Below are 23,525 nucleotides of genomic sequence, written 5' to 3'. Positions count from 1 at the left end.
GTAACTTCCAATCGGTGGAGCCTAAGCTTTTTGATAGTCAAATTATGTCCTCACGTTTCAAATTATGTCCTCACATTTCAAACAGATAGTGGTGCTTTAAGTTCTAGGTCTTTAACTGGATTTTGTAGGTCACAGTAAACATAGTAACTATTAAGTTTGTAATATGTTGTAAACAACTTGCAGTATCTTAATCACTAAAGTTATACCCACACTGCTAGCAGTTTTGTTCTTCCATCTGATAGCTTTTATATGAGGCTCAGAAGTTTTGTCTGTGCAACTTGGTGGTTAACATATTTAGAAGAACATAAACATGAATTTTTTTTCCAATATAAAATAGTGTGTGAACAATTAATATCTCTTTACTTGCACTAGACAGAGGTCAGGTATCAACATAGGTATGTTTACCATTGTGTAAGCTTTAAGATGAAATCTTTTAATACTTTCTATGTAGCATGGTTTTGAAATTAACGCAGATATGAACAAACAATATTTGATGCCTAGAGGCATCAACAGGCTGTAACTACAGAAATACCTACAGACGTCATCCGGCTGTAATGAGTTAAAGCGATAAACTGTTATTCCTGTTTAATATTTGTCCCTAGATCAAATCCTGATGCCTTTATTAGATATGTATTTAGCATGCTGACAAGTTTTAGAAACCATAATATGCTTGGGGGGGGGGGTGCGTGACTGGAATTACCACTATGAGTCTTTGATATGTCATGACTAACTTTAATAGAGACTTTGATAGAAATGTATCCTCAGATGTATTAGAACTACAGACTGAATATGATTTTTAGATCCACTTATGCTTGTTAAGGTTAAACCAGTTAAAACAGTAGGTCACACACAAAACACTCTTGTACCCATTTCTCATCCTGCCATCAATTATTGCTCCACATTGATTTCTTTTTATTGTTTAACAGTCTTATAACTACTGTTGACTGTTTTATGGTGCAACCCAGACCATTCTCAGCCTATTCCAAGATTTCCTTAGTATTAAATTAGAAATTGTCTACAAATTGTATTATTACCCTTTATTCTTGTAACAACTGGTCTTTAAATTAGTTATTACTAGAAAAAGAGGATCTCATCATTACAGTAAAATCCATGCTTGAAAAAAACTTTACCACTCTAATTCAAATAAAAAAACTGATCTACTCAGCATTTAAAACACGTATCAGGGGCTGATTAATCAGCAAAGTGGCCTACAAGAAATTACACAACAAACAAGACTTTGACTTAAAATCTGGTATTGAAGAACTGGAAAAAATGTCTAATTCAAAGATATAATACCGAAGATGAATCAAAATCTTTTCAGTAGTCCATCACTACATGGCGCAATACTCCTGGTATGAAATGAGAATTGTAGCCCTCTTTTCTGAGTAGACCCAAGCCCCCTTCTAATCTCTTACCCAATTAATCAAAATAAAAACTAAATGCTATAATCAGAGAAATTAAATACAATAATAACATTTATGCTTCCACTGAAGGTATCTTAAACGTTTTTATAGCAGTTTTTCCCTTTAAGGAGTAAGATGTACTAAAGATTAGTGGTCATTATAGTATGGACTGTACTTTGTGATAATTTTCATAGACTGCCTTCTGCGTACTTGGTATTGGCTTTGATGGATTCTGTGAACTTAAATTGGGTATGAAACAGTTTTATGTTAGATATAAAAATGCTTTCAACTGGATTTGCTTAATTATTACAAGAACACTCTAAGAAAACATTTTCACTCAAGTCGTTTTGTAAGCTGTGTTTTATTTCGGAAAACATTGTATCTTGATGTTTGGGCTACTGTTTTATACAGACTAGTTAATGTCTCCTTTCAGATGGCTCACTTTTTTTTTTTTTTTTTTTTTTTTTTTTTTAACAACTTCATTGAATCATTGCATTTTAAATAGTGATTTCAGTGCAAGTACATTAATAAAGGAAATAAACCATTGTTACCTTCATATACTGTACATGTTTTATTTTTAACAATTTTCAATCACTTCATTACATGCATTGCTCATTTTCTGCTTTCCCTTTAATTTCATTTCTATTTATGAACGTTAATTTTCTTGTTTTGTTACCACAAAGTCCATGTATTTGTGTAATTTGTTTTGTCTTTTCTAAACATCCCACCTCCAGTTCTTTTATCTCCTTTACAATATTTAGTGCTTCACTTATAATTTCTTTAGATTTTGGCCTCACAGCAAGAGGTTTTCCGGTTCAATCCTCTGCTGGGGTGCCTTCTGTGCGGAGTCTGCATGTCCTCCCTGTGGTCGTGTGGGTTTCCTCCAGGTGCTCCAGTTTCCTCCCATATCCCAAAGACATGCTGTAGGTGGATTGGACACTCTAAATTGGCCGTAGGTGTGAGTGCATGTGTGCGCCTTCCGTGGAAGGTTGGGTGCCGTGCTGGCAACTCAACACCATAAAACTCCGCTGTGGCGACCCCTGACCGGGAAAAGCTGAAAGAAGTTGTCATTGCTTTTTTTGGCAGCCTGTAGCATTAAACTTACTAAGGCTTCACTATATCTAGATAATTCAGATCCTGTTTGTCCACACAATAGAAATCATTTCCTAAGCTGCAACCATTTGCTCCCCCAAAATTTCTGACAAATTAGTCTGTAGGGAATTTTTAAGCTTTGCCACTTTGTTACATTACGGGAGAAGTGTTCCCGATTGTGTCCGTCACTGTTTCTCATCTCATGTCTAACATTTGCTGTCTACCTGAGGAGAATTTCTCTGTCTGTCTGGAAAAAAAATACCTGTACAAACATTTCCAAGCAAATAGTTTCATAGTTGAGCACTAGACTAGCTGCTCTTGTTGGCTGTTTTAAGCCTTTCCAATTTCCTTTTCAACTGTGAGAATCAAACCCTGAACCTCATGTCTGCAAGGCAGATACATTAACTGTCGTGCCAACTTCCAGTATCCTAATCATTTTGGATTTTGTTGCAGACTTGGGAGTCATGGAGCTGCCTTCCTGTAGTTTTTGTAAATTGCCTTTCAACTATCTTTTCCTAATCTATTCTAATGTCCTATTTTTAACTGTTATGTAGTGTTTTATATACCGTACTAATTATCCCATCTTTAAAAGCTTCTCTTCTAGATTCAGCTAAAAACAGTACCAGAACTAACATCCCCGTGTCCTTTCTTCTTTGCCTATACTCTTATCAGTCCATGGTATGGAAGGCAATCTGTGACCTGCAGTCCAAACTTTTGCTTAGCCTCAGCCCACTCTGTTAATTTTCTCTCCTTAATTATTAGCTTTCAGTTCATAGTTCTGTTAATTTCCTCCAGTAAGCCCCAGTTCCTCTCTCACCTGTTTTCTCTCCTTGTACTTGCATGCATCCCTATTGGTAAATTATCCTTTCTCCATTCCTATTTTGGCTTATTTTACTTAACTAACTTAATTACTTCTGCAACTTTAAGCATATAGTATTCTGTACTGTGGTTATTCTCTTTAAGGACATGTATCCAAAATCCTGCTCTGACCTTATTTCTCGATTCCCCCCCCACCTTTCATTATCCTTTTCCACTTTGATGTATAAGCATCTGCTTCAGTGATATGTTTAGTTTTAACTGGATGTCTCTAATGTATCCCTTCAAATCAGCTAATCCTAAACCACCCTGTTCTGAGTAGAATCAACTATGCTTACCAAATTGATTCAAACCACAGTTCCTTCCTTGCTCCTCAGTTGTGTAGTAGTACAGTACTTTGCATGTGAGGTAGGCGTAATGAGCAGATGACTCTATAAGTAATTTTCATGTGGAGACTCCTTGCCTTAGCTCTTTGTGAGCTCCTTTGCAAAAGAGTAAATTCCTCTGCTGCAGACCAAGCACGCATCACAGAGCCTATAAGGTACACATTCTGGACTTGCCCAAATTACATTTTACCTTGGTAGCAGAAATATGTAGATGTATGAGAAGTGGGATCATGGGGAGGGCCGCAGTGGTGCAGCGGTTAGCGTTGCCGCCTCACAGCAAGAGGCTTTCCGGTTTGATCCTCGGCTGGGGCGCCTTCTGTGCGGAGTCTGTATGTCCTCCCTGTGGTCACGTGGGTTTCCTCCGGGTGCTCTGGTTTCCTCCCACATCCCAAAGACGTGCTGTAGGTAGAGTGGATACTCTAAATTGGCCCTAGGCATGAGTACGTGTGTGTGTGCTTTCTGTGGATAGTTGGGCGCCGGGCTGGCAACTCGACACTGTAAAACTCCACTGCCAATCATGAGCGGACAGGTGATCCGCTGAGACGACCCCTAACCGGGAAAAGCCGAAAGAAGAATGAATAGTGGGATCATGGCCGTGGAAGCAATAGTTTGGGTATACTAGGAAAAAAAAGCATGAAGGGTTGTAGACTGTGACTATCTTTTTCTGTATTATATGCAGTTATGACATGGGCTGTCTGCAGTTGGTCCAGTGAGGTCAGTGCCCTCCCCCAGTAAACAGAACTAAAATAAAAAATATGAATATCTAAACAGTCATTATTTTCTTTTTTATTTTATGTATTTTAGTATCCTGGAAACAGATTGGACTGCGGTGGTGGTGCTACGGTAGCGTTGTCGCCTCACAGTATGACGTTGTTGTGTTCGATTCTCAGCTAGAGCGTCTTCTGTGTGGAGACATGCATAAATGGGCGTACTTCGTTGAAGGTTGTGCGTCAGAGCTGGCAACTCGGCACGTAAAAATCCTACTGCCAGTCATTAGCGGACCGGAGTTCCGCTGTGACATCCCCTAACCGGGAAAAGCCGAAAGACACAACAAGTATCCTGGAAACAGATTGCAGGAACAGATTCAGCTATATAAGATCAAGAAATATATGATTTATTTTGGGAAACATTGTATCTTGATGTTCTGGCTGCTGTGTTTTGATGATTAGATTGAGCAGTTGTTACTCATGACCCAGGAGTCAAATTAAAATTGAGTTGCATTTGCTGAGGTATTGTATAAGCATGAAAAATTAAACAGTAGAAAACTGTAAGGCCATAAAGCAGGGTATCAGCAGTATTCTTTGATATGAAGATCAACCAGATTTCTGTAGAGATTTGTTTGCCATAGGATCTGTCTGATGTAGTCAGTGCAAGATTCCTCTACATATATAAAGTAGACCATTTTTGTATAGTCCGATTTATGTAGGGTCTCCTTTGACACAATTTATTTTTTGTGGCAGTCTGAAGGTAGTTTTAATAAATGTTGCTTGTCATTTTTTTCTTAGATAATAAAGACATTAATAGTTGCTCTCCTGCTGGCTGGAGTTGTTCCTCTTCTGCTTGGTCTTCTTTTTGAGCTGGTTATAGTGGCTCCTTTGAGGGTTCCTCTGGACCAGACACCGCTGTTTTATCCATGGCAGGTATGTTTTATTTTTACTTCATAGCATGTTCCTAAATTTTTGGCAACTGTGTTCTTTATGTTCAGCTTAAGTGAGATTTTAGCTAAATAAAATCTGCTTGTTTTTAATTAATAAAGCAAGAGCACAGGATCATATTTATTTTACAAGTAAATAGGCCACTAACCAAGAAGCATGCTGCACAAGAACATTGAATTGGATCCTTGAGACTTCTGGGAGTGAGTAGTAGATATTCTTAGAAAAGTGATGGTGTATCTGGTTGTAGAAGGTAAAATTACTGATGAGGATTGCTTTTTTAGTCTGCACAAATGAATCTGAGGGAGTCACAGCAGGTAAAACATATAGAATGGCAGGTGGTGGGTAGTATCCCCTTTGCACAGACTTGTATATTTTCATTAAGCGGTTACACTTATCAAGCAGTCTTGCTCATCATCTCTTAGAGAACTTCAACTATAAAGGTGAGAAGCAGATCTATTCCTCCTTGCATTTTTTTTGTTATACTTCTTGGGTTGCTTGTGTTGTCCTGGAAGTTAATGTCACTGCATATTTTTGGTTGTGTTCTGTTTTTTTTCCCTCAACATTCTGAATGCATTTATGCAGCCTTCAAACACAACACACTACACACATTTTTTCACTATATCTCTGCACTTTAAATCATATTTATATTTATGTTCATAGTCATAGTTTATTACTAGGCAGTTGATTGGCTAGATTATTTGTAGCATATAGCCACTGTATTTCCTTCGGTTTGCTACCTCATTCATCAGAACCTGAGGTGAGTTAACAGGTTCTGACTTGATTATCTGGGTTATGTTTGAAAAATTTAGACAGCTACTTTGCTTAATATAAAGGTGAAGTCTGTTCCAAAACAGAGGATCTCTTTTGAGAGAGGTATCTCTCCCTCACCAGCAAATTCAGTTTGTACTGTAGTGGTGGTTTAGGTCTTTTATGCAGTTGTCAAAAGTGTTACAGGTTTTGCATATTTATAAAAGGTCTTGCTGGACTGTCATTTCAATGCCTTGAAGGCTAGGCAGATGCCATCCTTGTAGGAGTCTCTGAGACAGAACAGAAGATCCTTAAAGTAAAGGTCTGAAGGGAGCTTTATGTTCCGTTATGCTTTTGATAAGATGGAGGGAGACAGAGATAACATCTTTGGAAATAGAACATATACCTTTGGGTATCAGTCAGGCTAGAGTAAGGGATTTTATAACTTCTGCTTTCTTTGTCTTGTTAAATAAGTGCAAGGAATAATATAAGTGCCCATGGTTAATGAGTCAAATCCCTTCATGGTTGAATATTGAAATTCTGGCTGTGAACTATTTAATGGGTAACTTGAGTAAGACATTTAACCAAGACAGTACTTTGAGGGAATCAGGAATTTGGAATAGGCTCATTAATGGTCTCCTAAAATGTATGCCTAGTAACTACATATGAACAGTAGATGTTATCCGTTCAAAGGAGAGTTCATTCTATACAAAATGGCCCAGTTTCCTAATAACTGTGTTTTGAAGGGGATAGTTTGTTATAGGTGCATGGCTGCTCTTGTTTTGAAGAGAGCACCGCAATAACAGTTTGTAGCATTTTAGCTTTAGATCCTGGAGCCATACATTTGTACATGTTTGACCCTCTTGAAGGCTCTAGGAATCCTCCAGAGAATTGTTGATAGCTCCAGATTTGCAACCATCTGCAAACTTTATCAAAACCGTTAGCATTATCTTTGACATAAAAAAAAGTGAGTACCAAATAAGAGTGGATCTAATGCCAAGCCCCGAGTTTTTTGTCACAGACAAGTGATCCTCAACAACAAAAAAAATCAGAAAATCACTTGTCTGTGATGAATGAAAGCTTGTTGCTTTGGAACACTACCTGGGTTTCATGATTTGTGGAAATTGTTGACTGACCTCATCAACTAAGTTTTAAGACTACTAGTTTTTCCTGTTTATTTTTTCCTCACCACCAGTGTTGGTGAGGTTGGAACTGCACAGATTCCTGTGCTGCTTCATTTTTTCATGCTTGGAGGAGAGATGCGCTCTCATTCCCTTGAATGGGAATGTTCTTGTATGTGTTTCAACCCTTTCCACTGATTCACAAGGTACTTCTAAAGGTTCAGAAAGAAATGCCAGAAATCTTTGTGATGACCCCCTTTTAGCCAAGGCAGTCTTGGTTCCTCCTCCTAATGGTATCAGCCAGGTGTAATTACCACAGACTTCCTCATACTGTGGTTTTGCTCACACAGTCTCAACGGTGGTGCACCCAAGTTTGGTGCAACTGCAACTTAAAGCCTGAATGATTCAGTCTTGTCTCAGTTTAGACACTTGTTTCATGAGGATGAGCAGCAGGTCTTAAAGGAGGCCAGAAATCCTGCTATTAGAAAATCTTATATTTACAAATGGATGAGGTTTTCTAAGTGGCACCTAAATGGGAACAGAGGTTCCCTTAAGATTAGCATCCCTCTGGACTTGAATGTTTGATGTTATGTAGTCCTATCTCGCCTACATTTTTCACTTGTGGGTTCGGAGCAGGATGTCAGCTCTGACTATGCCTATTTACTAGCTCGAAAGTATTTGATTGGTTGGGCTAAGGTGGTATCCCACAATACACTGCTCCACATCCCCAGATCTCATTTGCCGCTTGTAGAGCTCTGACGTGGTCTCAACTTGGCTGTGGCTAAGTACTGAAAACTCTTTCTTGTGAAGATTTTTGGCTAATTTTTGGCTAATTGTCTGTATTCAAATAGAGTTGTTCTTAGTGTTGTTGCTGCATTACTTTTTGTAGGTTGCAAGTGTGTTTGTGTGTGGTATCCCTTACTCCCGCAGGCTAGGCCCATTTAAGTTAGAGGACCTAGTACTCCTTGTGGTGTTTGTCTGGCTGTCTTTAGGTGCGTCTCTCTTATTTTAAGTTGAGAACCGTTTTATTTAGAGGTTCTCCCCTGTGCCTTGGTTGTGTTTTTACGTGTTCACTGGTTTCTGTGTCAGTGGTTTCCTGCCTTTTGTCAGTAGCGGCTGCTATAATTGTTGGCTTGGCAAGGAACAAAAAGAGCATAAGCCCTCTGGCTTTAAAAAGTGTACAAAGTGTGCCTATAAAATGTCCATCACAGACGGACATTCGGTCTGTGTTTACCGTCTTGGAGCCATCCACCTTCAGGAGTCGTGCAGTTTCTGCCACGCCTTTACCCCTCGGGTGCTCCAAGAGAGGAAAAACAAATTGATCCTAAAGGGACTATTAAAACCGTTCTTTGAGGAGGATTTAGGTTTGGCTCCCAGCTCCCAGTCTGTCTAAATCCTCCAAATCCAAGAAGAGGTCTCCGGCTCCATCTATTGTTTCGGAGCCACCTTGTAAAATTACCATTGTTAAATCTGCTTCCTCGGCTCCACCAACATCGGGGCCGCAGGAGGTAGCTGTGTCGACTGAGTCTGCATCCGGTCCGATAATTTTGGAACCGATTCGGAGCCAGTCGCCAAGTTTGACGCAAGCTTCTCCAGTTAGGAGGTCTAGGTCTCCATCCGTTTTCTCCAAATCCTCCAGGCTTTCCGATTTGGATGTGGATAGGGTGGTGCAGAGGCTCCTACAGTCGTCTGTGTTGGCCAAACATTTCTCGGCTCCGACCTAGTCAGCTCCGGAGCCAGCTCTTTTTATCTTTGTAGTTGTACCTGCTATTCCTCCTCCGAGCGCATCATTGACATCGGAGCTGGTAAGTTCCGCTCTGAGAGACGTTCCTGCACCGATCCCCCAATGGGGTTTATCGGTGCCCGCATCGACTCCGACCTTGTCTGTTCCATCCACAGGGTTCAAGACTCGGGTCTCCTCGGTCGGGCCCGAGGGGGATGTCTCGGAACACCCTTCGGTTCCGAGCCTCCCCCTTGGTGCTTCGGCTGCGGGGACACTGGTCCCGGTCATGGCCTTGGAAGGTGGTCGGTCCTCCGATTCGGGAGATCCTGCCTTCAAGGCTATGCGGAGCAAGCTGGCTAGGTCAGCTACTTCTCTCGGATTGGTTCTTCGTCTCCCACAACACCGGCGAGAGCTTCTGAAACCCACCTATCCTTGGATAGCAGCGCGCAGGGGCCTAAGGGTACCCCCACGAGTGGTCCCCTTCTTTTTGAGGGGCCCTCAGAGCCTGTGCCTGAGGAACCCCCAGAAAGAAATCTTGCAAGAGGAAGCACATTGACTCCCAGGACTAGTCTCTCACTTCCGATACTGACCTCGAGGAATCGGAGGAGGTTTCGTTCTCAGATATCCTGGAGATCTTGAAACGAAGAGGAGACTGGCCCTCCAAAACCCCCTCCGGGGAGGAGTCAGTATTTCTTAAGGCCTTTGGCGCTCAGCCCTACGCCTCCTGGGAGTCTCCACCTTTTGACGAGCTCCTGGACCTTATTTGTCGGAGAGTGTGGGAGACTCCTGACTCCGTGGAGCCTGTTCCTCGACGCCCCAACAAATTTTTGTCTGCTCCCCAAGGGAAAAAATTTTTGACAAAGGGAGTCCCAGTAGATCCTATGGTGGTGGCGGCTGCCACACGGAAGGAAGTTGCTGAGTCTTCCTCTTCGGTACATCCCCCTAACAAGGAGTCTAGGACTATGGATCGGTACGGGAAGCGTGCACTGTCTTCAGCGACCTTTACCTTGCAGTCACTGAATTATTTGTCTCATTTCATGCGGCTCCAGAGAGATCTCCTTAAGGAGTTAGGAGATGCTCTAACGGGTAACGTGCCTGAGGTGGTGGCTCAGACTGTCAACGCTCAGCTCTCTACACTTAACTCCATTGCCAACTCATCCATGCGACTGATTTCGTAAGCGGCCGGAGGAGCTAGTAGGGCAGCTGGTTCAGGGGTGGCCCTCAGGAGGCAAGCCTGGCTACGCCTGTGTCACTTTACGGAGGACTTTAAGTTTTCCTTTACTGATACCCCCTTCGATGGTTCCTCCTTGTTCGGGACCAAAGTGAAAGACACACTCACCAGGTGCGAGCAAGAGGGAAAGACCTGGTCTGCCGTGGGAGTCCATTTTTCCCTCCCGTCGAGGCCCTATCCCAAGGCTCAGCGAGGGGGAAAGATGTGGTTCAAAAAATCTCAAAAAGTCTTTTCCTACCACACAGGGTGAGACCCCCCCCCCCCGAGGCAGGGGAGGGGTGTCGTATTCATGGAGACGTCGCCCCAGAGGTAGAAGGGGCCCCCGCAATTCTGGGGACCGTGATTCCTTTCGCGGTTCCCCATACTCTCATTCCTGAGGGTGTGCTCGGCTGTGCTTCTCCGGAGCCAGTCGGGGGTCGAATTTCCCGGTATCTGGAAGCCTGGGTCGACATCACCCAGGACAGATGGGTATTAGGGTAATCGCCGGAGGTTACACCATTCCATTTCACTCCACACGCCCCTCCCCGTCAAAAGGATCCCAGACGTTCCACCCAGTCAGAGGGGTCATGCAGCAACAGAGGTTTCTCAGCTGCTAGAAAAGTCATCCAACCAGTCCCCCCAGACCAGATCGGATTAGGGACTTACTCGAGATTTTTTTTGGTGCCGAAAAGAACGGGGGACCTGAGACCCATTTTGGATCTCAGCCGACTCGATCATTACGTACACAAGTCCAAATTCCGGATGGTCACGCTACAGTCGATTCTCCCAATATTGGGAAAAGAAATATGGATGTGCTCCATCGACCTGAAGGATGCTTATTACCACATAAAAATGGACAGAGCATCCAGATGTCATCTACGCTTCCGGCCGGGAGCCAGGCACTTCCAGTTTCGAGCCCTGCCCTTTGGTCTCACTACAGCCCCCAGGGTGTTCACCAAGTGCATGGCAGTGGTGATGGCTCACTTGAGACGTCAAGGATTCCAGGTGTTTCCTTACCTGGACGACTGGCTGCTATCCGCCCCCACCAAGCATCTACTTCTTCAAAACAGAGATACTGCTATCGATCTTTGTCACCAGTTAGGCATCACAATAAACTGGAAAAAATCTGCCTTGCTACCCTCACAGCATGTCTCATTTATAGGATCAGAGTTGGACACTATTCGGGTGAGAGCATTCCTACCTATGGAGAGGATTACAGGGTTGCAACAACAGGTTTTGATGATGATGCCTCTGACACGTGTGAGGGCAAGACTAGTTCTTCAGTTACTGGGGACAATGGCGTCTACTATCATGATGGTCCCATTAGCGAGGTTACATATGAGGATCCTACAATGGCTCCTATTCGCCCAATGGTCCTTCCAAAGACTACCGCTATCCCATCCTATCTTAATCACAGGTAAATGCAAGCAGGACCTCAGTTGGTGGCTATGCACCAACAACTTAGACGTAGGGAAAATATTTGTTCCACCCAACCCGGTAGCCACAGTGACCACGGACGCCTCCTGGATAGGGTGGGGGGGCATTATCTTGGCAGGATGGTCCAAGGCACGTGGCAGGAGCATGAGATAGACTTGCATATAAATGTCCTAGAGATGAGGGCAGTGCTCCTAGCGTTGCAGGCACTTCAGGATGCCCTCCCTCTAGGGACTGTTGCGATACACTCTGACAACATGGCATTAGTGTGGTATCTCAACAAACAAGGAGGAACCAGATCGTACCCACTATGCAGGGAGGCCATGAGAGTGTGGAATTGGGCGATAGCTTCCCAACGGGCCTTGGTGGCAACGCACATCCCGGGGAAAGCCAATGTGATTGCAGACAGGCTAAGCAGGGTGAGCCTCATGCCTTATGAGTGGTCCCTGAACCGCCGGGTGGCAGACAGTATATTCAGCAAATGGCGTCAGCTTTGCTGCGATCTGTTTGCCAGCCCCCTCAATGCAAAATGCAGCAACTACTTCTCGCTGATCTCCCCACCGGGGTATTCTCCAAGGGATGGTCTTGCGCACAATTGGCCCTCGGTCTGCTGTATGCTTTCCCTCTGTTTCCCCTTATCTCGAGGGTGATTCAGAAAGTGCTATCCTTGGGAAGCAGATTGATTTTGATCGCGCCACACTGGCCTCGACAAGTATGGTTCCCCTTCCTTCAACCTTACATCGTGGATGCTCCTTGGACTCTGGGCCCTCGTCCAGACTTGCTGACATATATCGGGACAGCTCCACTCCTCCCTGGAGACCCTCCGGCTGACTGCTTGACTACTCCACTTCCATCCGTAGTCGTGTTGCGATTTTTCTCCAGATGTGGTCCATATTCTTTCATCCTCTCATAAGACGTCCACTAGGAAGATCATCTCTAGCAAGTGGAAAAGGTTTTCGATATGGGCCCAGTCCAAAAGTATTGACCTCTACAACAGCCCCCATTGACTCTGTTTTGGAATTTTTGTCTCATTTATTCTACCAAGGGTCTGCCTCAGCCACCATCAAAGTTCAGCTGGCGGCTATTTCAAATTATCATGTGGCTTGTGAACCTAGCTTAATGGCACACAGGCTGTGTAGAGCATTCCTGAAAGGCACTCTTCTCATTCATCCCCCTGTATCTCAACCTGTTATGCCCTGGGACCTCAATTTTGTTCTGCAGGCCCTCACTCTTCCACCCTTTAAGCCCGCGGCTTCCTGCGATTTAAAATTTCTTACATGGAAATCTGCCTTTTTGATAGCTATCACATCGGCTAGACGAGTATCAGAACTCCAGGCCCTATCAGTCAAGCCCCCATATTTGATATTCCATAAAGATAGAGTCTCTCTCTCAGACCAAATCCGTCCTTTCTTCCCAAAGTGGCTTCCTTATCTAATATTCACCAGTCCATTGAGCTGCCAGTCTTCTTCCCCAACTTCTCCAGTAAGGCAGAGTACCAGTTTCATCTGTTTGATGTTCATAGGCAACTACGCTTTTATCTACACAGGACTAAAGATTGGCGGAAGTCAGACCAGCTCTTCGTTTCGTTCTCAGAGAATCGCTTGGGGTCTGCGGTTTCCAAGGTCACCATCTCTAGGTGGATAGCTGGTTGCGTCTCCTTTATTTATCAGGCAGGGGGAAAGAGCCTGCCTTTTCCAGTCAAAGCACACACTACCAGCGCAGTTTCCACTTCCACAGCCTTTCAGGCTAGGTTATCGATGGATGATATATGTGCGGCTGCAACATGGGCTTCTCCTCACACGTTTGTTTCCCGTTACAAATTGGATGTGGTGTCCAGGGGCAAATCATCTTTTGGCTCCACAGTGCTCAGGAGTATTTTCCATTGAGCCACCCAGGATGTAGGTGCTAGGGACGCTATCCCACAAGTGAAGAATGTAGGCGAGATAGGACTACATAACATCAGTTAGTTATGTACTCACAATAACATTAGATGTATGTAGTCCATCTCGCCTCACATTCTTCATTACCCTCCCACCGTCCCCCACGCCTGGAGGATTTGGAGGATCTCCTTGTACTTCTGATGTTAGAGTCCCTTTGAATAAGTTGTTGGACTTTGTTGTTATGGGTGTGTGTGTGTGTGTGTGTGTGTGTGTGTTGGGCGATGGATACGATACTTCTGTTGGCAGCAAATTAGATCTGGGGATGTGGAACAGTGTATTGTGAGATACCATCTTGGTCCAGCCAGTCAAAGACTTTTGAGCTAGTAAATAGGCTGAGTCGGAGCCGGCATTCAGCTCCGAACCCACAAGTGAAGAATGTGAGGCGAGATGGACTACATACATCTAAAGTTATGGTGAGTAAATAACTAACTGTTTCAGCTACTTCAAGATGACTTATTGTATGCATCCATTAAGGTGCATTTAATGGCCTTCTCCTCTTGCCTGCTAATGGATCCATCACTTTCTTCTTTTTTGGTAAAAACAGTTCATAAAAGGAGTATTGCATATGAGACACCCTCACAAGCCAAATTCCTCCTTCAAGTGATATTAACATCTTTTTGAAAAAATTGACCTTGCCATCTTTTGAACCTGCTGCTCAAGCCAAACTAAAGTTCTTAACATGGAAATGTTTTGCTTATTGCTTTGACATTTGCAAGGCAAGTGTCTGAGCTGCAAGCTGTCATGGTGAGAGAACCTTACTTGATTTTCCACAGTGATTGGGCTGTGTTACACTGTGTCCCCTCTTTCATGCCAAACGTGGTCTCAGAATTCACCATCAGTCACTGTTAAACACCCCTTGTGTTCTTCCCAAAACCTAAGAATAAGGGAGAGAGGATACTTTATACCTTTGATTCTGCAGCTCAGGTACTATCTTGACAGAACAAAACTGTACTCACAGGCCTGAGTGCAGCCAGAGACACAATGTCTGGGCTGGGGTCCTACTCTTATTGTTAAACTAATTGCTATCCTGAGGTGCCAGAGAATGGCTGTTCAGTTTCTGCAGGAAGGATGAAAGGATTGGATTGGAATTGTCTTAGTCTTCAGATGCTGGAATAAGTCTTAGCAGTGTTCTGGGTGTGGATTATGAGACATATGTGCTATTTCCTGGCTCATTTTCCTTTGAGGCAGTAGTGTGGGAACCACAGACTCAGGTGAACAGATGTGATGTCATTCTGTAGCCTGCAGTGACATTGTCTTTAGATACAAGTGAAGATGTAACAGATCAGCACTCTATTTTTGGAAACTTAACAGTCAACCACTTCATCTTGCTTTCATTTAGTAAGTAATCAAGTGATGACACTAGTTAAATATTGTCTTTCTGTATCTGTCTGAATCTTTCCATCTGTGTTTTTATATTTCCTGTAATTTAAATTCTGTTCTATTTTAAATATTCATTGTTTTCATGTTTTCTATTTATTATTAAATATATTTAAACCTTTCATTGTGGCTGGTCCTTTAGAAAATAGATTAACCTTTGATAGTAACTGCATTTGTTTGGTGGCACTGTGACTTCATGCTCCTGAAGTCTTGCTGCTTGCCTTGAAAACGCTACCATTTGTATAAGTATTCATTTTACTAAGAGTAATTGGGTACCCTGGTAAGAGCCTTAAAGTAGCTGGCTGGTGGCAGTGAGTCTACCTTATAGTCTGGGAGATGGTATAGCAGGTAAATATGTCAGCCTTTCCTAGGTAGGTGTGTGTGGGAAAATCAAGGAGTGTGTGTGTCAGCTACTTGGAACAGGGACACAAAGCACTGATTTCTGCAATGAGAAAAGTGGAGTCTTGTTTGGGTCCTGGAGAGGAAAACCCAGTCCCGGGACTGGGGTGTGCTTCCTGTGTACTCTTAAGGTAAATTGTGCTTGGTGCAAAAAGCATCTGAAATTACTGAGTGTATCTATTTTTGTTCTACGTGAACATTCCCCACCAGTGTCAGTGCTGAGGACTGAAGCTTCTAGATAACTGGCCCAGAGGAGGGACGTCACAACATGGTCATGTGATCTTTCACTGTATATAAAATGAACTCTGTTGGTAAATCGCTTGTGCCTGATGGACTGTGTTTGGAAGATGGTGTTTCTTGTTGTTTTATGTTTAGTTCAAAGCTTTACCACAAATTTTTTGTATATTACAGCCAAATGCAATATTGTGCAGGCTCCTTTTTTCCTGTTTTACCACACAAGTTTGTTCTATACATTTTTTTTGTCTTCAGTCTTGGTACATCACCTAAGAGTGTCTGCTGTCTTGATGAGTAGTAGTTTGTCTTAACATCTGCTTCTTACTTCCCCCTACATAATATTTTATATAAGATGTATCCATTTTTAATGCATTGTATTGTGCCATGTAGCCTGGGCCAGAGTTCCCAGACCAGCTATGTTACCTGATAAGCAAGTAAGTAAATACACTGTGTGCACCATAGTAACTATAAAAAACACCCGTAGACCTGCCATATTCACAGTGCTCACTAAAAATAAAAGTTTACACATTGCACATACAAAACATAAGACAGTTAAAAAAAAGTCTACACTGCGCACAATCCATTTCTCAAAAAAATGACACTGTAACACTGCCCACCTAAACCACCCCCTTAGAAATAAAATAAGTTTGCATAAGTGTAAAAAGTTAAAACAAATTTAAATAAAAGAACAGACCCAGACAGCTGTAAAATGGAATTACTAGTAAAACAGGTTAGATACTACTGTCTACACTAAAATAAATAACTTCACTAAACTGCAAAACTGACAAATCCTTATAAAACTCTCACTAAAATAATAAAGTGGTGTAACTCGCTGTCAAAAAGGAACCATTAAAATATATGTCTGAAGTAGCTTTCAGGGCCAAAAACACTGCATGTATACAAAAAAAGCTCCTATAATGTTGAAACTTAGGCATTCAACATAGCCCATTGAAATCGATAGAAAAATGTTCAAAGTAAAAAATGGTAAAATGCAATATGTGGATATCTGGTTTTTATATCACAGGAAATGTATTGTTTATTGTTAGACTTGCAATGTATGGTAAATGATGCAAGTTAAAAAAAAAAAATTAAACTATGCAAGCTGTTTGGTAGACAAATGGCTGTACACTAGTGTTAATGTCAAAGGTCTGTCTATGGATGTTTATTTTATAATGCAGATTTATGAAAGTGTTCTGGTCAAACAAAGAGTTGTCTCTGCAAGTGTGCAAGACCGATGCAAAATATTTTTCATTCCAAGAGTTTTCCCGTGATGTATGATGACGAGGCTTAGCATTGTGCTGTTTTACAATATTACAGAGTGCATGCAAATTGTACATGTAATATTTTCATAATATTTCAAATAGTATTAACATATAACTAAACAGGTGTGTTAGATGGCAGGTATTAGTAGCAGCATTGTGTGCCTTAATGTTTTGTAGAAGATGGCACCATTTATGAAAGTAACGTGGTTATGACGGTATAAGTAGTAGTCCTAACTTCTTTTCAAAAACAAAAAAATGACCTCACCAAATTTCTTCACATTATCCAGCATGTTTTCCTGCCATATTTTACTATCATCTATTACTTGCATACACAGCTGCCAAGATGATGACAGGATTACACTTTGAGTAGTGTTGGCACAGGGCATGTATGGGGAAGGGAGAAGAGTAGAATCGCTGATGGCCAGGAAATTTTAGTTTGATATGGAACTGGCAGTTTCTCAAGGGGATGTGTGTTAACATTATGAAAGGGTAGGACAGGTACTACACTCTTTACACTATGCAGAATACAGAGTATAGTGACAGGGTATTGAGTTGCACCATGAAGGACATGTTGTTTAGGTCTTGTATCAGTTTAGTAAGCTGTCTCTGCAGGTGTTCAGTTGTTGCGTGTACCTGGACAGTTACCAAAGGGGGCATTATATTCACGATTGCTGTGAGGGCTGAGTAAAGGAGGGCAATGACATCCCTAGATCTAGACACATTCTATTTGTTTACAAGCTGTGCAATATAAAAGGGTTTTTTTTTATTAACAGTGGACACATATTGGTCAAAATTTAGATAACTGTCCACATAAGTTTCCAAATCCTGAAAAAATGGGTCAGCTGTTAAGGGCGTATTGTCAGTGTGTTTGTTCCCTGTAGTCGATGGTTTCCCAAAGGATACAATGATGCATTTTTTCACATTTAGTTTCAGTCCACAATTCTGGCACCAATTATTTATTTGGGACAAACCTTCCTGCAGGATGGCTTAATCATTTCATGATTTAGTCACTGTTCCTAACTTAGTTATCTGCAAACTTAGTTGGCCAGAGACCTTTAGTACTGGCACTTCAGAAAAGTAGATGCCAAACAGGTGAGGTCCCAGCCCAGATCCATGGGGGACTCAACTGGTGACTTGTCTCTCTGTGTAAGTAACTTCCCCCACTTGGATTATCTACATTCTATCTGTGAACCAGTTGGCAATCCATTGGGCGACATAGGGGGTTTATTTAGCTTTTCTAGTATTCCCGAGTGGGGAAATGTGCCAAAAGCTTGAGCCAGGTCATGGTATGTGGTGTGTACCATTTTGCCTTCATCCATTACTTTCATTAACTTTTCAAATAAATGCATCAGATTGAGTGAGCAAGACCTGCTCTTGATGAATCCAAAGTGAAGACTGGTCCAGTGTTTCGAGGTTCCTTATGTCCTGCTTGATTAATTTCATAAGTCTTTACGTGATTTTGCATATGAAGCTGACCAGACTTATAGGTCTATAATTGCCTGGGTCTGTGGAAGGTCCTCAGTTATGTAGGGTAATAACTGTAGCTGTTGTCCATTTGCTTCATACAAAACCTGTATGGGGCTGAAATTAAAGAATGTTGTTAAGGCTGTGGCTAAATCATGCTTCTTGCTATTTAAGATGATATTGAGATGCCTTCTATCTTCATCTCTTAGCAATTAATTGTTGACAATCTGTCTAGTGCCATAACAATAAATGCCTTTTGTATTGTCTATATATAATATAATTTGTCAGGTCTGACACTTTCACTCCCTCATGGTCCCTCGCTAATAGCAACTTTTCTTGGCTTATTCTAGGTTTTTCTCTGCCCATAGAAAGTTTCTCATTGTTGTCTATAGTTTGACTATTATCTTCCCCTTTGGCAGGTCTCAGACGTCTGCCCAGTGTACAAGAGGTGCAATGCCAGAGGATAATGTAACACTTGAACCTTTTGATCCAAATTTAACATTTTCCACTTTTCTTGGTTATTATTTATCATTTCCTAGGCTAACATAAATGTTCTATTCCTTGCAGCTTTGTGTTTAGTTCTTAAACTAATTCCTCAGTTTTATTTATTTATTTTATTTACATTTGTTGACCGGGAGTGTCCGACGATGTAGGTCCATTTTCAGCGGGGGCCCGGGGAAAAAGCTCCACAGTTAAAATAAACAGACAGTAGTTGCATTGGATTACATAGCGATTAACAATATAACATAGCAATTACTTAAAACATATTTACAGATGAAGAACATAGTACATCAGTAGACAACTAGAATCTTTATCTGTGAAGTACATAACAGACATTAACAAATGTTACAATAAGAAGTTCCTGCTGTATAATAAGTACTAGACTTATGAGCATCTGAGCTTGCTGTAATCAAGGTAGTTAGTGGAGTGGAAAGAAAGGTAGTGGTTGGATGGGGTGGGTGATTTTAGAGTGGGAGTTGCAAGGGCATAGCCAGCATGTTTTTAGGTGCGCTTTTAGTAAAGTTTTGAAGTGGGTGCATGATGGTACAGAGATAATTGTGGGTGGGAGGGAGTTCCATAATTTGGCTATGGTGCAAGAGAATAGTGCTTCACCAGCAGAGTTATTGGCTTTAGTTATCTGCAAGTGATTTTTGTTGCTGGATCTTAGTGGTCGGGTGGTGCGATAGGGTTGGAGTAGATTCTGGAGGAATGGGACATTTAGTGGATGGTTTACTAGTTTGTGGGCGAGTGAGAGTTGATACCATTGAAGGAGGTGAGGGAGTTCAAGCCAGCCCAGTTCAGCAAGTGAGAGAGAGTGGTGACTACGGTAGGATGCCCCTGTGGCAAATTTGGCAATTTTGTTGTAGCAGGTCTCTAGCTTGTTTAGATCGCATTGCCTTAGGTTGGTATATATTGAGAGGCATAAAGTAGGGTGGAGATAAGGTGTGAATTTGCTATTGAAATCTTTGCTGCTTTGGTGAGAAATTGCTTATTTCTGTATAATGCTCCTAGTTTTTTGTGGACTTTTTTTATGGTCATGGATATGTGAATGTCAAATTTTAGTTTGTCTATTTCCACTCCTAGCAATTTGGTGTGATCAGTTGGGTATATAGTGGTGTTGTCTTTTGCTGTGATGTTAAAGTGAGAGTTGTTTTGAGTATGTTTGGTGGGTTGGAAGATGAGTAGTTCAGTTTTGTTTGGGTTGAGTATTAATTGGGCATTGGATAACCAAGTTTCAATAGAGGAAAATGCTTCGTGTGTGACTTTTTGCAGTTTGGGTAGGGACTGGGCTGAGCAGATGATGGTTGAGTTATCTGCATATTGTATGAGTGTGCCATGTTTGGTGGCAGAGGCTAGATTATTGGTGAAAACAGAGAAGAGTAGGTGTCCAAGGATGGATCCTTGGGAACCCCTATGGAGACAGGTAGTTTGGGAGATATGTCATTCTGCCATACAACGGATTGTTGGCGGTCAGACAGGTAACTCTGAAACCAGCTGGTGACTGATTGAGAGAAGGATAGGTTATTGAGGACAGAGATAAGTTGTTTGTGTGGGACCATGTCAAATGCTTTAGATAGGTCTAGGAAAGTAGCAGACGAGAGATAGCCATTGCTTTTATGCTAAAGGATAGTGTTAGTAAAGGAGAGTAAGGCAGTGGTGGTGCTATGGTTTGGTCGGAAACCATGCTGAGTATTGGAAAGGAGGTTGTTAGTAAGGAGATAGTCTGAGACCTGAGAGCGTATGTAGTGGAGGGGAATTATATGTGATACTTTCCACAGTGTGGGAACGTAACTTTCTGACAGAGATCTGTTAATCAAGATGGATACTGGGTAGGCCAGAGCATCAGCTGCGATTTGTAGGTATTCACTTGGGAGGTTGTCTGCTGCTAATTTGGTGGGCTTAAGTTTAGTTGAGTGTTTTTTATGTTGGAGGTAGGTACAGGAGAAAAAGAGAAGGCAGTGGGGAGATTACTAGTTGAAGGTGTGGGTTGGAGGGGAGGGGGGGGGTTGTGTTGTTTAGCTAGTGAGATAATATGGTTTGTGTGAAGTGTGTGTTGAATGAGGTAGCAATATTTTCTGAGGAGTGAGGGATGTTAGGAGGAGGAGTACTGACTTTACCTGGGTGGGGGATGGAGTTTATGGAGGACCAGAATTGTTTGGGGCTGTGTTGTGATGAGTCTAGGGCAGACTGGTAGTATTGGAATTTGTCCTGTTTTATTAGCTTTTTGACTCTATTGCGTAGTTCTAGGAATTTCTGTCTAGTTGAGGGGGTTTTGTGCCAGTGCTCCCAGGCTTTATCCCTGTTTTTCATTTCTGACTTAGTGGTTTTCTGTAGCCATGGGGAGGGTTGTGCTTTGATTCTGGAAAGTCTTATGGGGGCATGGTAATTAAGGATGCTCAGGAAGGTAGTATTAAAAAATTCCACTACATCATCAAGACTGAGGTACTTTAGAGGATGCCAGTTACATTCTTTGAGGGATGAGATGAATGTGAGTGGGTTAAAGTTTAGTTTTTTACATATTTGACGGTAGATGACAGGTTTAGCTTGGTATAGGTATTTTTTGAGTAGGAATGTTGGGAAGTGATCACTGAGGCTATCTGATAAGCAGCCTGTTATATATGACTGGGGGCTCTTACTGACTAGTATCCAATCTAGGGTTGTGTGCTTGCTGGAGTTTTTATTTATCCTGGTTGGCGACTGGACTAGTTGGGTGAATCCATAAAGGTTTACATGATGTTTTGGATGGTTGCCAGAACAGGATTGCCAGTCAATATTAAAATCACCTAAAGTGATAGTTTCTTGGGGGAGATGGTGGGTAGACCAGCTGAGGAGGTTTTCTAGTGGAGGGATGTTTTGTCCAGGTGGGAAGTAGCATCCAATTATGTTGATGGTTTTGTTTTGGTTTATTTTGAGGTTGGTATATATTATTTCTTCATTGTCTATTTGTGGAGCTGATGATTTTAAGATCTAGATGTTTAGATGCTGTTTAAATATTATAGCTACACTGCCTCCTTTCTTGTTTAGCCGGTCTACTCTTAGTATGCCGTAACCTGTAGGGAGTATTTGCTCACTGGTAATGTGAGGTTTTAGCCAGGTTAATGTCAGGATGACTGTATCTAGGGAGTACAAGTCTATGGTGGCATGGAGTTCATGGACCTTGTTGGATATACTTCTAATATTTAGGCTTAGTAGAAGGAAGTCGCTTGGCTTTTCTATTGGCTGTAATATGGGAGAAGTGGTTTCTAGTCTGATTATGAGGATTGGGGTTGGAGATGGTAGGGTCAGTATTTTATTTCCTCATTCTCCGACTACTTTGGTGATCTTTTTATTTTTTTGTTTATCACTATTGCATTAGTTTTATCATTGCTTATTTTATATCCAGAGAACTTAGCAAATTCATTCAGCAGTTTTACTATGATGACTGTGTCTCTTTATGATAGACTTAATGTCACTATTACATCAACTGCATCTAAAGTCAGTTTCAGTTCGTGCCTCCCATGTGTATCCTGCAGTAGTGGATTGCCCTATCTTTTAGGTCAGAGGCTAAATATATAATCTTCTTTCGGCTTTTCCCAGTTAGGGGTTGCCACAGGGCAACAGTCCACAGAATGATTGGCAGTGGAGTTTTACGGTGTCGAGTTGCCAGCCTTGCACCCAAAACTTCCACAGAAGGCGCACACACTCACACCTAGGGCCAATTTAGACTGCCATTCCACCTACAGCATGTCTTTGGGATGTGGGAGGAAACCCACTTGACCACAGGGAGGACATGCAGACTCCACACAGAAGGCATCCCAGCCAAGAATCGAACTGGAGAGCCTCTTGCTGTGAGGCACAAATGCTAACCTCTGCACCACTGCGGCCACCCTAGTGTCAATATATAATGCAAATAACAAAGTCAAGAGAGGACCCACTGGGTTCCTTTAAAGATCAAACCCTGTGAGAGAGTGTTCCCTGTTCTGACTTGAACTAATGCGACAGTATGCACAATCCTTATTGTCCACCTGACTTGAGTGAGGAAGGCAAATGCCTCTAGCATCCCCTCCACCTAATCTCAGTCAACCCTATCAAAGGCTTTCTCCATATCTAATGAATACAACACCAGCATTAATGATCTGATGTTTTCATGAGTACTCCCACCCTCAGTAAAACCCAAATGATCCCCTTCAACTAATTTATTAATTTGTCCAACTACCCTTTTCCCAATAACAGCCATAAACATCTTATGATTTATGCGATTGGCCTGTATGATGACGCTAATGTCATATCCTTTCTCTCCCCCCTCTTTATTACCACAAGTACCCAGTTTTTCCATGACTCCTCCCTCCCACACCTCATTGCATAATTTATGCCATACCTTAATTATCTCCTGCAATTCTACCTCCCAAACTTTTACTGGAAGACTTTCAGTTCCTTACATTTTTTTTTCCTTATCTTCCCCCAATTGCTTGCCTTATCTCTTCTTTTGTAATTTCTTTATTCAGCTGATCTTCCTTATCTAACTTGTGCAAATTTAAACCATCCATAAAATTCTTTTGAACTTTCCATCTCTCCCCACTGCAGGCTTTTTTGTCATATAATTTGCCAGAGTACTACTTAAAAGCTTATAGGATTTCATCTACTCCTCATCCATATTTAGCAATTTGCCCCTCTTTTTCTGAAACATTTCTTTGTCTATTGTTTGTTGTCCAAGCTTGTTACTAGCATTTATTGCTCTTGCCAACTGTTTAAGTACTGCAAAAAATTGTCCATGCTTCCAAA

The 23,525-nt window shown here is 42.0% G+C and overlaps 1 protein-coding gene across 1 annotated transcript in view; it reads left to right on the top strand.

The window, feature by feature from the left end:
* Positions 1 to 23,525, top strand: part of MARCHF6 (membrane associated ring-CH-type finger 6) — a 2,699,933-nt gene that overhangs the window by 2,344,092 nt on the left and 332,316 nt on the right. Inside the window, exon 28 of the mRNA XM_044064887.1 lies at positions 5,203 to 5,337. Coding sequence (XP_043920822.1) covers positions 5,203 to 5,337 — 135 coding nt within the window. The remainder of the gene's footprint in view (positions 1 to 5,202; positions 5,338 to 23,525) is intronic.

Source organism: Protopterus annectens, chromosome 3.part0 (assembly GCF_019279795.1).
Source record: "Protopterus annectens isolate FY-2018-M chromosome 3.part0, PAN1.0, whole genome shotgun sequence".
NCBI lineage: Eukaryota > Metazoa > Chordata > Ceratodontiformes > Protopteridae > Protopterus > Protopterus annectens.
Note: the sequence above shows the minus strand (reverse complement) of the source record. Positions and strands in the feature narration are given on the sequence as shown.